The sequence below is a fragment of the Armigeres subalbatus genome, chromosome 2 (assembly GCF_024139115.2).
Source record: "Armigeres subalbatus isolate Guangzhou_Male chromosome 2, GZ_Asu_2, whole genome shotgun sequence".
Lineage (NCBI taxonomy): Eukaryota > Metazoa > Arthropoda > Insecta > Diptera > Culicidae > Armigeres > Armigeres subalbatus.
In genome coordinates this window covers 178,573,486-178,586,332 of record NC_085140.1, presented here as the reverse complement: position 1 = coordinate 178,586,332, position 12,847 = coordinate 178,573,486, and the positions used below count along the sequence as shown (strand labels likewise).

The following is a 12,847-nucleotide window of genomic DNA, read 5'->3' as shown; positions in this document are numbered from 1 at the left end:
TAAAATTAAATAAAGAAACAAAAAAAAAAAAGAACCACGATCAGTGTTGTATCGTCTTTTCATCATTTTGTAATTAATAGTCCTGTAAATATAGTTGTGTCATTAAATGTACTATTTATTATAAAAATTTGTCGTTTTGAATAAATTAATGTTCAAAAACTAAGGGCTGCTGTGACATTTGAATGGATTTATGGTGTGGCAATTATCCAGGTACGGATCCAGAAAACCCATAGATGTACGGGAGATTTCTTATCATTTTAATACATATTGAATTATTTATTTAAGAAACTGCAGTTGCCCAATTTTGAAATGTTTTCCAAGAAATCAGAGAATGCTGGAAACATTCTGATTTCATCGTCAATATCCAACACTATACGGAAACAATATTTGAAACATGATATCCGGAGGAGCAAATCTTATTGAGCGTCTGTTCTCCATGTCAGGATCGGCTCACAACAGCGTCTGTTCTCCATGTTAGGGGCGGCTGATCATCGTCCGAGTGCCAGCGAGGGACTCTAAGTGAAACTGTGCACCATGGTCCACCGGAAATAAGGAGGAATGGTCCTCCGGAAATTTAGGGGTTTGGTGTCAGGCCCTGCAAGCCAGCCTTTAAAAATCATAAGCAACGAACAATCAACAAGAGAGTACGGACCGGAACCATCGGCGAAGACCACTGCGACGAAAAGGACTAGCGATTGGAAACTCGGTTCGTGGAACTGCAAATCTCTCAACTTCATCGGGAGCACACGCATACTCGCCGATGTGCTCAAGGACCGTGGATTCGGCATCGTAGCGCTGCAGGAGGTTTGTTGGAAGGGATCAATGGTGCGAACGTTTAGAGGTAATCATACCATCTACCAGAGCTGCGGCAACACACATGAGCTGGGAACAGCTTTCATAGTGATGGGCGATATGCAAAGGCGCGTGATCGGGTGGTGGCCGATCAATGAAAGAATGTGCAGGTTGAGGATCAAAGGCCGGTTCTTCAACTTCAGCATAATCAACGTCCATAGCCCACACTCCGGAAGCACTGATGATGATAAGGACGCATTCTACGCGCAGCTGGAACGTGAGTACGACAGCTGCCCAAGCCACGACGTCAAAATCATCATAGGAGATTTGAACGCTCAGGTTGGCCAAGAGGAGGAGTTTAGACCGACTATTGGAAAGTTCAGCGCTCACCGGCTGACGAACGAAAACGGCCTACGACTAATTGATTTCGCCGCCTCCAAGAATATGGCCATTCGTAGCACCTACTTCCAACACAGCCTCCCGTATCGGTACACCTGGAGATCACCACTGCAGACAGAATCACAAATCGACCACGTTCTGATTGATGGACGGCACTTCTCCGACATTATCGACGTCAGGACATATCGTGGCGCTAACATCGACTCTGACCACTATCTGGTGATTGTTAAACTGCGCCCAAAACTATCCGTCATCAACAATGTTCGGTACCGACGACCGCCGCGGTACGACCTAGAGCGACTGAAGCAACCTGAGGTCGCCACTGCATACGCGCAGCATCTCGAGGCAGCGTTGCCGGAAGAGGGTGAGCTCGATGGGGCCCCTCTTGAGGACTGCTGGAGTACAGTTAAAGCAGCCATTAACGACGCAGCGGAGAACAACGTCGGGTATATGGGTCGCAGTCGACGGAACGATTGGTTCGACGAAGAGTGCAGACAGATTCTGGAGGAGAAGGACGCAGCGCGGGCGGTCGCGCTGCAGCAAGGTACCCGGCAGAACGTGGAACGTTATAGACGGAAGCGGAGACAGCAGACCCGCCTTTTTCAGGAGAAGAAACGCCGCCTGGAAGAAGCGGAGTGCGAGGAGATGGAACAGCTGTGCCGTTCTCAAGATACACGCAAGTTCTATCAGAAGCTCAACGCATCCCGCAAAGGCTTCGTGCCGCGAGCCGAAATGTGCCGGGATAAGGATGGGAGCATCTTGACGGACGAACGTGTGGTGATCGAAAGGTGGAAGCAGCACTACGAGGAACATCTGAATGGCGCTGAGAGTACAGGCAGTGAAAGTCAAGGCAGCGGAGGAGATGACTACGTCAGTTCAGCGGACGATGGAAGCCAACCAGCCCCCACCTTGAGGGAAGTTAAGGATGCCATTCAACAGCTAAAGACCAATAAAGCAGCTGGTAAGGATGGTATCGGAGCTGACCTCATCAAGATGGGCCCGGAAAAGCTGGCCACTTGCCTGCACAAACTGATAGTCAGAATCTGGGAAACCGAACAGCTACCGGAGGAGTGGAAGGAAGGGTTATATGCCCCATCTACAAGAAAGGCGACAAACTGGAGTGTGAGAACTTTCGAGCGATCACCATCCTTAATGCCGCCTACAAAGTGATATCCCAGATCATCTTCCGTCGTCTGTCACCATTAGTGAACGAGTTCGTGGGAAGTTATCAAGCCGGCTTCGTTGACGGCCGCTCGACAGAGGACCAGATCTTTACTGTAGGCAAATCCTTCAAAATGCCGTGAATACCAGGTCCCAACGCACCATCTGTTCGTTGATTTCAAGGCGGCATACACCAGTATAGATCGCGTAGAGCTATGGAAAATTATGGACGAGAACAGCTTCCCTGGGAAGCTTACCAGACTGATCAAAGCAACGGTGGATGGTGTGCAAAACTGTGTGAAGATTTCGGGCGAACACTCCAGTTCGTTCGAATCGCGCCGGGGACTAAGACAAGGTGATGGACTTTCGTGCCTGTTGTTCAACATTGCGCTAGAAGGTATCATGCGGAGAGCCGGGTGTAACAGCCGGGGTACGATTTTCAACAGATCCAGTCAATTTATTTGCTTCGCGGATGACATGGACATTGTCGGTCGAACATTTGCAAAGGTGGCAGAACTGTACACCCGCCTGAAACGTGAAGCAACAAAAGTTGGACTGGTGGTGAATGCGTCAAAGACAAAGTACATGCTTGTGGGCGGAACCGAGCGCGACAGGGCCCGCCTGTAAGGCAGTGTTACGATAGACGGGGATACCTTCGAGGTGGTCGAGGAATTCGTCTACCTCGGATCCTTGTTAACGGCTGACAACAACGTTAGTCGTGAAATACGAAGGCGCATCATCTGTGGAAGTCGGGCCTACTGTCGGGCCGGGCTCCAGAAGAAACTGCGGGCCTAAAGATTCGCCACCGCACCAAATGTGTCATGTACAAGACGCTTATAAGACCGGTTGTCCTCTACGGACATGAAACATGGACAATGCTCGAGGAGGACTTGCAAGCACTCGGAGTATTCGAGAGACGGGTGCTTAGGACCATCTTTGGCGGTGTGCAAGAAGACGGTGTGTGGCGGCGAAGAATGAACCATGAGCTCGCCCAACTCTACGGCGAACCCAGTATCCAGAAGGTAGCTAAAGCCGGAAGGGTACGATGGGCAGGACATGTTGCAAGAATGCCGGACAGCAACCCTGCAAAGATGGTGTGCGCTTCCTATCCGGCAGGTACGAGACGGCGTGGAGCGCAGCGAGCGAGATGGGCAGACCAGGTGCAGAACGACTTGGCGAGAGTGGGGCGTATCCGAGGATGGAGAGATGCGGCCTCGAACCGTGCATTGTGGCGTCAAATTGTTGATTCAGTGTTATCTGTTTAGATGTTAACTAAATAAATGAAAATGAAATGATATTAAAGTTTATTCAAATCAATCAAAGTTAATTGCCTATTTCCGGGGATTAAACCACCCGACTTAGACGTTAATTTACAATGTTATGAAACTCTGAAATGGATTGCGAGTGATTTGACTATGCGTCCAATATGGGAATCTCGAGCTCGTTCAGTAGCCGCTAGGTTGCAAAGGCCGACGGAGGTCCTTCGTAGCTTAGTTGGTTAAAGCACCAGTCTAGCGTACTGTAGGGTCATGGGTTCGAGTCCCATCGAAGGGAAAGTGGTTACCTCCAATACATTTTCCAAATCAATATCTTCCACATAACGTATATATTCACATATAAGTTTCATAACGTTCATTCAAAGTTAATTGCCTATGTTCCGGGTATTAAGCCACCCGGAGTGGAAATTAATGACTATGTCTGAATCTCGATTTATGCATATGCACAACATGTGATAGATTTAGTTCGGAAAAGGTATTGGAGGTAAACGCTCTCTTCGGTGGGGTTTGATTCCACGAAACTAGTACGCTAGACAGGTGCTTTCCCTACTAAGCTACGAAGGATCTCCGTCGTCTTCCGCAGCTTAGCGGGTACTGATGAAACCGAATTCCCAGCACCAGGCACGTAGTCGAACTCTCGCAATAGATTTCCAGAACCAATTCTATCACGTATTTTTGTACAATGCCAACCAAGTAGTTGTTAATTGCCTATGTTCCGGGTATTGAGCCACCCGGAGTGGAAATTAATTACTTTGTCTGAATCTCGATGTATGGATATGCACAACATGTGATAGATTTAGTTCGGAAAAAGTATTGGAGGGTAACCACTCCCTTCGGTGGGGTTTGATCCCACGAAACCAATAGTTTGTTAAATTGTAGAAATCCCAACATTGTCGGGAACAGTACGTTTGTAGTACACAATATGAGTAGTACTTTCCGAGTTCCGGAGGGACAAATTCAAATGATAAAATCAACAAAACGTCGAGTGACTAAAATCTAGAATCTAAAAGTTCGGAAGCCTCCATATTAAAGTCATGAAGGCTTTTTCCGAAAAATCTCAGTAGCTTCGTTGCAAAAGGCTTGGGAGTCTCCTGATAAGCGTCTCGGAAGCCTCCTTCCAAGCAGCTCGTAGTCTTTCTTTCGAGAAGTTCAGAATTCTCCTTTCAAGAAGCTCAGAATTCTCTTTTCAAGAGGCTCGGAAGCCTCCTTTAATGTGGCTCGGAAGCCTCCTTTCAAGGGGCTCGGAAGCCTCCTTTCAAGGGGCTCGGAAGCCTCCTTTCAAGAGGCTCGGAAGCCTCCTTTCAAGAGGCTCGGAAGCCTCCTTTCAAGAGGCTCAGAAGCCTCCTTTCAAGAGGCTCGGAAGCCTCCTTTCAAGAGGCTCGGAAGCCTCCTTTCAAGAGGCTCAGAAGCCTCCTTTCAAGAGGCTCAGAAGCCTCCTTTCAAGAGGCTCAGAAGCCTCCTTTCAAGAGGCTCAGAAGCCTCCTTTCAAGAGGCTCAGAAACCTCCTTTCAAGAGGCTCAGAAGCCTCCTTTCAAGAGGCTCGGAAGCCTCCTTTCAAGAGGCTCGGAAGCCTCCTTTCAAGAGGCTCGGAAGCCTCCTCTCAAGAGGCTCAGAAGCCTCCTTCCAAGAGGTTCGGAAGCTTCCCTTCAAAAGGCTTGAAAAGCCTCCTTTCAAAAGTTCGGATGCCTCCTTTCGTGAGGCTCGGGAGTCGGGAGCCACTGCGAGCAGTTATTTGATCTTGTGTACCAATTGACTTATTGGCAATTCTTTGACTTATTTAAGGTCAAATTTCCCAAAGAACCCATATTTTAAAAATTAAAAACAAAAACTGAAAAAGTGTAGAATCGGCCTGATGTTTTCGAGGTTTTGTTTTTATTTTTTTAAATGGTTAAAAGCGTAGAAAAATATGGGTTCTTCTAGGAAGGTTGAATTTAAATAAACTGAAGAATTGATTGAGCTTTTTTTACAGGGCTGATTCATTTCTGATGGATTTTCTGGATTTGTTTCAGAATCGCTGAAAAAAATTCAAAGGAATTCTTGGAGGAACGTCCAATGGATTTCTTGAAGAACATTTCTTCTAATGTAGATTTGGATGTCCCTTCTGGAATTCCTTCGGGATTTCCATCTTAAATCTCTCTAAAACGGTCCTTCGTTGAAGAACTAGAGACACGTGCTACAGATATTCCGAAAGATGACAGCGTACAAGAAAGGCGACAAGCTGATGTGTGATAACTTTCGAGCGATCACCATCCTTAATGCCGCCAGTGTCCCAGATGAGTTCGTGGCAAGTTATCAAGCCTGTCGCTCGTCAACGGACCAGATATTTACTGTACGGCAAATCCTCCAAAAATGCCGTGAATACCCAACGCACCATCTGTTTATCGATTTAAAATTATGGACGATTACAGCTTCCCTGGGAAGCTTACCAGACTGATCAAAGCATCGGTGTATGGTGTGCAAAACTGTGTGAAGATTTCGGGTGAACACTCCAGTTCATTCGGATCGCGCCGGGGACTAAGACAAGGTGATGGACTTCCGTGCCTGTTGTTCAACATTGCGCTAGAAGGTGTCATGCGGAGAGCCGGGTGTATCAGCCGGGGTACGATTTTCAACAGATCCAGTCAATTTATTTGTTTCGCGGATGACATGGACATTGTCGATGACGATAGACGGGGATACTTTCAAGGTGGCCGATGAATTCGTCTACCTTGGATCCTTGCTAACGGCTGATAGTAATGTCAGTCATGTAATACGAAGGGACATCATCTGTGGAAGTAGAGCCAACTACGGGCTTCAGAAGAAACTGCTGTCAAAAAAGATTCACACCCGCACCAAATGTGTCGTGTACAAAAAGCTCATAAGACCGGTAGTCCTCTATGGACATGAAACTTGGGCCATGCTCGAGGAGGACTTGCAAGCACTCGGAGTATTCGAGAGACGGGTGCTTAGGACCATTTTCGGCGGTGTGTAAGAAGATAGTGTGTGGTAGCGAAGGATGAACCACGAACTCGCCCAGCGAACCCAGCACCCAGAAGGTAACTAAACCAGGAAGGGTACGATGGGCAGGGCATTTATAACAGCGGTTGTTATAAAAACATGTACCATAATGTATTAAAAATTGTAACACAATTTATTCTAGTTTAACAACAAAGTTTCTAAATATGTTTCAATTGAACAAAAATATAGGTTACTCAACGTGTTACATGAAAAGTAATAAAAAAAAAGAACAAAGGTATCAATCGTTATGTTGTGTTACAAGTATTGCGAATACAAATTTCATTTGGTCCCATAAAAGAGAAATCGATCGATTCATTGCGAATATACTATTTGTATGGATTATAACACATTGCGTTTTAATCATGTTATCATGGTTATCATGAGAACTTAGAACAAAGAGAACTTCTGCTGGATCAGCTAGTTCTATATAACCCTCTAGGACCTAAATTCAAGACAAAATTTTCAAAACGACTTATCTGCTTTTGTAAACAAAGATTTAAGCGACGATTTGACGAATCTGATAGCTCTCCCACGCAAACCAATACCATCAACAGGTAGCGGAAACCTTCACCTACCTATTGGTGGTGTTGGTTTGCGTGGGAGAGCTATCAGATTCGTCAAATCGTCGTTTGAATCTTTGTTTACAAAAGCAGATAAGTCGTTTTGAAAATTTTGTCTTGAACTATTATTTTCATTTTTCTTGAAACTAATTATTATTCATCATATTAAAAATTTACAAATTCCCGTTTGGAACCTTTTTTCATATGTTCCATGCAACAAGCTAGAGAAATATTTCAGATTATCATTCAGCATTATTTTATATTGTATTAGATTAGTTATGGAAAATTATTAAAAATATAAATAATAAAAATGTAAATATAAAAAAGACAGATAGGGGAAGCCTTCGGCTACCAGTTGGTGGTGTTGGTTTGCATAGGAGTACCATCAGATTAGACAAATCAACGTTTAAATTTTTGTTTAAAAAATCACATACGTCTTTTTGAATAAGTACCCGAGAAATTATAAATATTTCACTTCTCAAAGTAATACAGACAAACACACTAATATAAAAACTAAAAAAAATTTAAGAGTTTTTTTTTAATATGTAAAATTCTGAGTTACGGGACGTTCTTTATTATTCACTATTTAGGAAAAGTAAATACAATTAATTACAATTACACTTTATTACCCCATCTGTAGTTACAATGGGGTAAAGATACAACCTCGTGTGCTCCATCGTTTTATAGAATTATATTGCTGACGGGGTATGAAATACTATGCCTAGCTCATATTGGTGCCATACGTGCACGTGTGGTGATGCGCCACGGTTTCACGACAAGCTGTTTCGCTCCGTCTACCTTATTTTCCACATCATTTTAAATATATTTTTTTTCGTGATGATGATTTTCATTAGTTTCATAGCTCTTCACTGTAAATCTTGTTTTTCAATGTTTCTCCATATACTTTTCCATATAAACTTCCAATGAGTTTTGGCGCCGTTCAAACATTGACCGTTTTGGCAGAAATTTTGTCAACAGCATCAAATAGAACGGAAAAGGAGGGTGACCCACCTTAATGCAAGTATGTCACAATGCCAATGTAACACAAAAATGGGTCATATATCAAATATTGATACGTTGATAATGTAGTGACAGCTTCCAATTATTCTAACTACCTAATCAAATATTTTTTCTGTCATTTTTCAGTGCTTCACCTATGCAGTCCACAAAATACACACCTGCTGATAGCTCCCTCGGTTCGACACGGAATTCACGAAAAGTTTATTTCCAACTTTTCCGCACTCCTGAATGAATATTTCATTCACAATCAAACTCACTCAATGAAAACATGAATCGCAATGCACCGCTACGCCTTTGAGCACCGAATGAACAACAACCGATCGCATCCACGCACACCAGTTCCCGTTAGCTTGCAAATGCTGTAGTCGTCGGAGACATACCGCATCCGTAGTGTAGTGTAAACAACTCACAGTTCAACACGAATACCACGGGCGGTGGATGGCTCATGGCATGGTAGCTTTAGTTTTGGAGCTGGAAGCAGAGCAGAATGAATACAGTTTGCGGCAGGGCGATGTGTGTGCAGTTCAGTGCATGCAGTACGAGTGAGTGAGTAAAACTTCATCCACAGTTAGGAGTCAGTTCGTGAACAGTAGTTCAATTGTGTCCGAGCTGTCGTTGCGAATAGACGTCGTTACTGTTTTTCGTTGATCGTACGAGTGGTGATCTTCCGTTTGATTCTGTTTAATAGCTATTGCTATTAATTTTCGGCGTTTTATCATCATTATCGGTGTTATCGTTTGTTGGTAAATTTGGTGTGCTACCGCTTCGTTAAACTTGCAATTGGATTCTGGGATATCAGTGCTTTCGGAGTCTCGATATTGTCTCATGTCTTTGTCCGTTCTGAGGGTGGATAATTGATTGATACTGGAGGTTGTCGAAGGAAGAAGACAAGAAATATTTTAAGTGTAGTGAGTTTTTGCCTCCGCAGGAGAAACGGTTTCCTAAGAGATCGGTTTTCGAGTATTTGACCACAATTTCTTGTTGGGCTGATCATCTTTGAAGGTGTTTGGTTGGCAGTGGCGAATTCGAGTGTATTTATCATTGAGCAATTCACGGCTCAATACCGTGGAAGCAGAAAGTGAGTGTGGGGAAACAAAGTGGATTACCAAAAGAGAAATTTGGCTACCGAAGAAATAAGCGTGAGTTGGAAACGTAATCTAAAAGTGCTATTTTTTGTCTGTTTTCCTTTATTCGGAGCCTTTGCGTGCGAAGGCCTTCAAGTGAAGTTTCCTTGTGGAAAGTGTGCAAGAATTCATACCACTGTTGCAGCGCTGCGTGCTACTACTACTCGCCAATATTAGTGCTAAAGGCAACGATCAACAAGCGGTGAAGGTACAAGAGTTGTCAAAATGAATAAATCTTGTGCCCGGTGTCAGAAGGTGGTCTATCCCATCGAGGAGCTTAAGTGCTTGGACAAGGTTAGTATGTGATGGTGCTTAGCGTATTTGGGTTATTTTGTGCTATTTGGCAAACAGTCGGTTAGAACATAGGTCAGCAGTAGTCCACTGTTGATGTTCACTGAATCAACCTTGTGGGACACGTCCGAACCAAGATGGAGGAGAGTAATCTGTTGAATGTGTAGCAGTGCTGCCAGAGCTGGTGTATGAACTCGATTATGAGAGAAACGGCGAACCTCGTAATTGGCATTGTCGGGATATTTAATTTAATTGTTGCTAAAATTATTTTCCACACTTTTCCTTTCGTGATCATGGTCGAGATTTCGACTGAATATTTAGCAAATAGAGAGTATGTGGCATCTCAGAATATCCTAAGCTGGTCAAGAAACGATCTCGTCATTTCCAGCATTTTTATAATAGTCTGTTTATAGTCTGCAACAATTAGGAGATAAGGAAAGCATTGTGCATTGTCACTCTTCTGAAAATTATTCTTTCTTTTGAAATGGTGCTATTTCTAATTATTTAATTTTCTTGTTATTTGTGTTTTCTATTTCCAATTCTATAAAGATTTACAAGATTTTCCAATATCGTTCAAAGTATATGGATTGTCCATGGTGGCCACCGAATCGGGAAAACCGGAAAAGCAATAAAAAGACGCGAAATAGAAGCTACCGGGAAAAAACGAGAATTCAGGACACGAATCGGGAAAAAATAGATTTTCGTCAAGTTACATTCAAAATTCTTCAAAGTTTTAAGTGAAGTTGATATTTGTCCTAGTCAAGGATAGATGAATTCGCTCTCAGTTATTAATTAAGAACAAAAAGAGAGGCATAACAAGGAAACAAGTTTATCACAACTGGATACAAGTGCGATTCAAACTACATACGAGAAGCAGCCCAAGGCAATCTATGATAGAACGCATCTCTAATTTGCAGTTGAGGACATGATGATCTTTCGCAAAGCTGCATAAAACAAGACACAATGAATCATTGATAGCGGCACCATCAGCATTTAAAGCATTTTATAAAGTTATTATTTTTGTATAAGTTTGTGATAGAAGGAACAACCTCTGCTATAAAAATGACTGTAACAGAATACAGTGTTGACCCGATTTTGTCACTCCCCGGTTTTGTCTACCCCCGATTTTGTCTACCCCCGATTTTATCACGTCCCGATTTTATCACGTTTTCGACCCGATTTTGTCACCCCAAAAAATTTTGTCATTCTTTTTATTTTCGTAAATGATACCACAAGCAACATTGATTTTCATGAAATAACTTTCACCGCATGTAGTTTATTACGAACGACTTCTGAGTACCTGGGAAATATTCTGTAAGCAATTTCGACAAGAAATAACGGGTACCGTTCACGCATTTGGCCTTTCCAAGGCATAAAATGATTCATATTTGTGGAATGAATTAAAAATTGGAAATATTTTTTTTTCCAATTTTGTCACATACCCTGTTTTATCACCCCAAAATTCACCAGGGGGTGATAAAATCGGGATATTACTGTAACAAGTTTTGATGTAAATTCGATATCTGGTCGGGATAACTATTTGTCTGTGGTTTACGCTTGTAGTTAAAATTTAGTTAAAATTTGAGTCGTTGTCAATAACTCATTGCAGTTTACAGAACCTGAAGATTGAAATTGGTTGTATGTGGACTTGTAGATCGATATTTCATCCACAACTTGTTTAATATTTCGCTTTTTGAGTTCTACTAGTTACGCAACTATATTGCATTTCTCGTACACCATTTACATAAAAGCTGTAAATTCTCTTTAAAAATGGGTTGTCTGTGGGTGTGTTCGGATTTTCATTGTCATACAAATCATAAAATTTGATTGTTTTCTACTAAATTGGCTTCAAGGCATCGTAGTGCTTAAGTTTATGATCCACGTAAGTGGTTTAGGTCCCCAATGTTAGAAAATTTTCCATGTGAAAATGACGCGATTCCTTAGGGTCTCCATATTACTCACATCCCCCCTATACTACCATGGTTACAAAGTTACCACCATTACAAAAGTTGATAAAATTGCTGTTCAATCCAACGAGCGCCTGATAGATAGGCACCTTGACTTACAGTGCGTTATCATTCGTTTTATTGTCACTCAACCCTTGGAACCCGCCTATTGGGAGACAATTAGTTTTAAACTTCAAACGTTCAATTTCCGTGGGAAGTTGAGTAGTTTTATCTTCTTTTTAGGGTAGCTTTGACTCAGATTTTGGGTTTCTTCTTCTTCTTCAATAACTCTACATTCCACCTGGAACTTGGCCGGCTTTTCAACTTAGTATTCTATTAGCATTTCCTCAGTGATTATTTGAAAGCTTTTCTATGCCGCCATTCCATGAGTTTGTATCTTGAGTGGCAAGTACAATGGATACACTATGCCCAGGATGTCGAGAATGTTTCCCACCCGAAAACATCCTAGACCGGACCGAGAATCGAACTTTCTTCAGTTTTAAGAATTGAATTTGAAATATCTCGAAAACGGTAATACTTTGGAATAAAATAAATAACAGCATTATTGTTCAAAATTGATTAAGAAATCATAATTCAGCGCTAAATATATGTATTGTCTTGGAAATAGTCAATGTTTCAAAAATGAACCAAAAATAGCTTCCACTAAAACTTTTTTAATTTTTAATCTCTCCATTGACCCCTGATGTCGTTAAAATGTGTATTTTGAAGTTTTTGTTTTTTAAAATTTGGTAGTAATGGGTTTTTGAGATATTTCAATTTTTTTTCAGAGAGAAATTTCTTATCGGAGCAATTTTCTTTTGAACAGATAGATGGTCCTGGGTATACCCCGTTAGGCCTGACGGATGTTAGGAGTAACGGACGTCAGGCATAATGACTAACGTGCGTTATGCCTAACGTCCATTATGCAGGCCTGGTAGCGGGTCACTTTTTAGTGACTTGGTCATTTTTTTCGGGCAAGTCACTAAAAAGTCTATTTTTTCGACATCAAGTCACTAAAGTCACTATTTTTCGCATAAAGTCACTATTTTCAACTATTTTGAAACTATTGACTAAGATTTTTGAACAAAGCTTTATGTATCCGTCGGGTGATGCTTTGTTCATGGCGGAAATTAAATTACGGATCTTAGGGAAATGATCGCTCTGAAACTTCGCCAGCCATTTTACTCGCTGCTCTTATTGGCATTTCACCAGTAGCTAATTGACCTTTCCCGTCAAAAATTTGCTCAATCGATTCTTTATTTTATTTAAAGTCAACTTTC

The 12,847-nt window shown here is 42.3% G+C and overlaps 2 protein-coding genes across 8 annotated transcripts in view; one reads left to right on the top strand and one right to left on the bottom strand.

The window, feature by feature from the left end:
- Window positions 1-12,847, bottom strand: part of LOC134211297 (protein disabled) — a 313,162-nt gene that overhangs the window by 45,603 nt on the left and 254,712 nt on the right. The gene's annotated exons all lie outside the window — the stretch shown is intronic.
- LOC134211299 (LIM and SH3 domain protein Lasp) overlaps window positions 8,766-12,847 on the top strand; it is a 185,629-nt gene continuing 181,547 nt past the window's right edge. For both annotated transcript variants that reach the window (XM_062688037.1, XM_062688036.1), the window contains exon 1: window positions 8,766-9,624. In XM_062688037.1, the coding sequence (XP_062544021.1) occupies window positions 9,556-9,624 (69 nt within the window). In that variant the 5' untranslated portion in view covers window positions 8,766-9,555. The remainder of the gene's footprint in view (window positions 9,625-12,847) is intronic.